Here is a 4,889-nt window from a genome sequence, read left to right as displayed (position 1 = left end):
CTAACTTGAAATCATAGTCAAAGAACAGTATGCAAACATTCAATATAGTTCAACATAGGTTGAATGATAGTTCTAAAAATAAGTTAAGAATATCACTAAATAAAATATTAAGCATAATAATTATCTTCCTAATTTCTTATGACTTGGACCAAACGTAACTTCCATGTAACATGAAGTCATAGTCAAGGAGCTGTATGCAATCTTTCAATTTAATCCATCATAGGTTGACTGGTAGCCATTTTCATCTCAAAGCTTAAGTTTTATTTAACAGATACTAAATACTAATAAATTTAGACCAGATTTTTCAATAGTTGGATAAGTTTTAACTGTAGAATAAGTTTGGCGTATTGACAATTTCAATATGGGAAATAATTCAAAATGAGTTCTATTCTTTAGTTAAAACTAACGATTCAAAAATCTGCCCTTAAAGAATTATCTTTATCGAGCAATTAATTCATCAAATATTTTTATCAATACTTTCATCATAGTCCATCTTTTTGAGAATAAATTAGTGACGACATGACTTAACTTAAACATAAAAAAAGGTTATTAATATAATATTAGCTATTGGTTACGTTAAATTAAAAATGATGTGACACATTTTAAAACTTAGTTTGGTTTACTGTCCCTGCAATGAACCTTGGCTCTTACACTATTATCAGAGCGTCGACTAACATACCATTTTTGCTGTGTCAAACTGTAACATAAAGCGCAATGTTGCAATGCTGTTGTATTGACGTCACATTCTCATAATGCTTGAGCTCTTTGATTGCTATAAATACAATCCATACTAACATGCTATAAAAATGATTACAATTCATTTATTTATAATATGATTTTATAGCTTGCACTGTGATGTAAGAATTAGGTAAATTGTTAAATTGCATTATTAAAGTATGATTCTATTGAAATGGTCCGACATCCGGTAGCTAAATCGATGATATTTTAACGAGTAAACAATTATACCACGGCTTTGCCTCTTTACTAATTAGGTAATTATTTTAATGAGGAATAAAAAACCTGATTTTTTTATTCCCACCTAGCAACAACTACTTAACATACACAAGTTATAATAAGGCAAAGAAGTCAAACCTAGGATGTAGGGAGATAGTTACGGTGTACATCTTATCGCTAAAAAGCGATCTCTTCCAGCCAACCTTCATACCATTGCTAAAACATTATATTGATTGACTAATTAATTATGTAAAAGTTTATTAACTATGTATTGTATGTATGCATCATTATTATGAACAATCTGAATTAATTATGAAAACAAATCATAACTAATTTTAACGTAAAACTAATTTTCGAAGCGTAATAATTTCAATAAGTCTAGTATATTTTTTACATAATAAGTTAAATCAACATTTTAGGATAAGATGATTTTATCATTTCAAGTTTAATTTTAAACTACAATAACGTCAAATATTTTAAAATGTTAATTAAACCTTCAAAATCATGCAGTATTTATAAAGTTTTAGTTTAAATCAAATCATGATTTTGTATAATATTTAATTCGTCTTCACCATGGTTATTTTCATACAGGCATTCGCATCATTGTCCCAGTTTTCGTAAATACCTGAGTGTGCATAAGCATTAGGCCTGGCGTGAACGCAATGCGCAAGCTGTATAAACCGACTGCAGAAAGAGAGAATAATGTTTCAATAAATTTCGAATACCTATTATGTTTTATAAAATATTTATGTTCATACTAACAAAAATTTGTATTGAGCGGGAATCGAACACGCAACCTCTGACCTATTAGTCCTGCTGCACGCCACTACTCCATAGGAGAGTTGTTAAGCAGATACGTATGTAACGTTTGTGATGAGCCTAACTTTATTGCTGAATTATCAATATTTTCCCTTTAAATTTGGGGGCTCGCAGTATGAGCTTCATTCTGTATTTCGAAGTGCTTCAGAAGAAGCTCCAGCTCCAGTGACGTCATTTCTTCAGTAAATTGTGAGTGTTCAATATGTGAGTACATTTTTATCTTGATTGTTTTTAACTGTGACTTGTTTCGATTTGATGCAGATGCGTTATTTTAGTACATAGTTAACTAAGCATCATCCAAATCATGTTAATTTAAATTTTTTACATCACAGACTGGGTTATAGTTTAAAAGTGAGGAATTTTGTTAGGAAATATTGAATTTTAAAACTAACTTTAATGTCTTCAGGTCTGATTCAGAGTTTGAAGTGTTTGAGCCTGTGCAGAAAGCCAAGCCGAAGAGAAAACTAACATCTCGAGACACCGTTAGGTAAGACAGAAGTTCTTTTGCTGTTATTGTATCAATCTTAGTTATTTTCGTATTGACGATTTCGATAACTGCATCATGACCGAGTACGGGTTTAAAGTGCAAGATTTACTTACTTTACAAGTTGCGAGATAACCGACTTTAACATTGACTTTAATCTTTCAGGTCTGACTCCGAGTTTGAAGCGTCTGAACCCGTGCAGAGAGCCAAGCCTAAACGAAAACCAACATCTCGAGACAGGTAAGACAAAATATTTTTGCAGTTTTTGTTTCTAAGTATTTCATGTTTCATAGTAATTATTAGCTAAAATGTTTCGTCGCGTTGTAATTGTATGCAAGTAATCATTGTTACATCATAACTTTAAACTTTAACTGTATCCATTATGAATACGTTACTTCATGTATCCATTAAAGTGAATACGACAACTTCACTGCGAAAAAATTATAATATTATTTATGTATTAATTTTATAATGTCTTTCTCGATCACAGATCCCATTCTTCAAAGAAGCCGAAGTCGAATCCAAAGGAATCGTTCGACGTGCTGGGAGTTCTGTCGGACGAGGAGGAAGCCATAGAGAAGGCCACGCGCGCATCCAACGAGCCGAGGCGGCTCGACAGCAGCTTCAGCAGCAAGACCGCGCACGGCTCGCTGGTGTGGCGCGCGCCGCTGGCCGGCCGCTACTACGTGGAGACGCGCGTCTACAGCGCGGACGACGCGCGCAAGGCGCCCCCGGACCAGCGCTACACCAAGGCGCTCGTCACGCTCAAGGCGCAGCTGGACTCGGAGCAGGCTGAGTGGGACTACTTGCAGAGGTTCCTGAAGAAAGCTAAAACACTGTTTAGCGATACTAAACCTGTATTTTATGATAATAAAATAAATAAAGTAGGTTTAAAATAATATTGACTTAGGTTTTTTTTCCTTCATTGACCTCGAGTGCCCAGGCAGGTTATGATTTTACATGTAAAATTTAGATAGGTTAGGATACAATAATAAGTAAAACTAAGATAGTTAAAAATAACTTTTAGACTAAGTATTTGTACCTAAGTAAAGTTTTAGATAGCTAAAAGTAAGTTTTATAAAGAGCTAGAAAGTTATTAACAAGTTATTAATCTAATCTAACTACTAAAATGCCTTTTTGCTCTGAGTGTTGTATCCAAGTAGATAGCAGGCGGTGGGTAGGTCACCTGCGCAGCGCCGCACACAAAGGTCGGTGCAACGCGTTGCAGGCGCAAGACTTTGATGGTGTGGTTGAACTTGCAACTGCTTTCCAGGGTCGCATCGTGTCCTACAGGATCACTCCTACAGATGAGTACGTACACTCTTTGCCTGATATGTTTTTGCACAGTATATTTTCTAAAATCGATAACTTATTGAAACTCTCATTGAAAAAGCATATAAGTTTAAAAGTTAATTTCGAATATTTCGCTAATTTCTTTTTATTTAAGAATGAGCAAAGTGAAGTCAAGTCATTTGTTATTAAAAACTTTTTAGTTACTCGCAATTATGACTTTGATAAGATATTTGAAACACTTGTTGATAGTATTAAAAACAAAGTTGAGGAATTCGAAGACCGCGATAGCGGCTGGACTTTTTTGAGCAATGTTTCCCTGGAAGTCAATATTAATAGGTACGATCCTCTTAGAGGGTCGGGTTCAACTTACGTTGATTTACCACTTACAATAAAAAAGAAAAAGGCGTGTATTAATATCCGGAATAAGGATGAATATTGTTTTCTGTGGAGCATTGTTGCTGCTCTGTACCCGGTGAAAAAGAACGGTGATCGTACATCCTCATATCCAAACTTTGAACAGGTTCTAAACATTGATGGCATGTCATTCCCAGTAACGTTCAGCGATATCGCAAAGTTTGAAAATAATAATCCTGAAATAAGTGTAAATGTATACGCTTTAAAAAATAATCGTACCGTAGTAGGACCTATATATAAATCAGAATTTAAGTCAAAAACTAGAACTAAAATTAACTTACTGTTAGTTGAAAATAATATTAAATGTCATTTTGTTCTAATAAAAAACTTGTCTCGACTTGTCAGAAGTCAGATTACGAAACATCACGGAACACTCTATTTTTGCGATGATTGTTTGTTATTTTTTACTACCGAAGTTAAACTGGAAAATCATACATGCAGTGGTGTAAGCACGGTACTGCCTGATAAAGGAACGTGTTTAGAATTCAAACATTTCGAACGGAAGCAAGATGTTCCTTTTACTATCTATGCAGACTTTGAAACACTTCTTGTACCTTTTCAAGGGTGTGAACCTGATCCTACATCAAGTTTTACTTCTCAACGCCAAAAACACATTCCAGCAGCCTTTGCATATTATATAGTTTGCTCGTTTGATAATGATTTAAATAAATTCGTGCAATATCGAGGCAAAGATTATGTTGAGATTTTTCTTGATAAACTTTATAAGGACATAAAAAAGATTTATGATATCTTAGACAAGGAAATTGCAATGGAATTTGATGAAAACGATGCTGAAGCCTTTGCTCGTGCTGAAGTTTGTCACATTTGCAATAAATTATTGATTGTAGACAAAGTGAGAGATCACTGTCATCTCACAGGACGTTATCGAGGTGCTGCACATCAATACTGTAACCTAAGATTCAGT

At 34.2% G+C, this 4,889-nt stretch overlaps 1 protein-coding gene across 1 annotated transcript; it reads left to right on the top strand.

The window, feature by feature from the left end:
* The first annotated feature begins 910 nt into the window (after positions 1-910).
* Positions 911-4,645, top strand: LOC135074821 (uncharacterized). The gene is made up of 4 exons (XM_063969203.1): positions 911-925; positions 2,142-2,260; positions 2,423-2,497; positions 2,748-4,645. Exons 1-4 carry the CDS (start codon positions 911-913, stop codon positions 3,154-3,156), a joined length of 618 nt encoding a protein of 205 aa, XP_063825273.1. The 3' UTR covers positions 3,157-4,645.
* Positions 4,646-4,889: the final 244 nt, after the last annotated feature.

This window comes from Ostrinia nubilalis, chromosome 9 (genome assembly GCF_963855985.1).
Source record: "Ostrinia nubilalis chromosome 9, ilOstNubi1.1, whole genome shotgun sequence".
Taxonomy (NCBI): domain Eukaryota; kingdom Metazoa; phylum Arthropoda; class Insecta; order Lepidoptera; family Crambidae; genus Ostrinia; species Ostrinia nubilalis.
This window is presented reverse-complemented; position numbering and strand designations above follow the sequence as displayed.

Excerpts from the sequence above, each read along its gene's own strand:
- LOC135074821 (XM_063969203.1), top strand. Across the intron at positions 2,261-2,422 it reads ACATCTCGAGACACCGTTAG|GTCTGACTCCGAGTTTGAAG; the intron begins GTAAGACAGAAG and ends TTAATCTTTCAG. Across the intron at positions 2,498-2,747 it reads AAACCAACATCTCGAGACAG|ATCCCATTCTTCAAAGAAGC; the intron begins GTAAGACAAAAT and ends TCTCGATCACAG.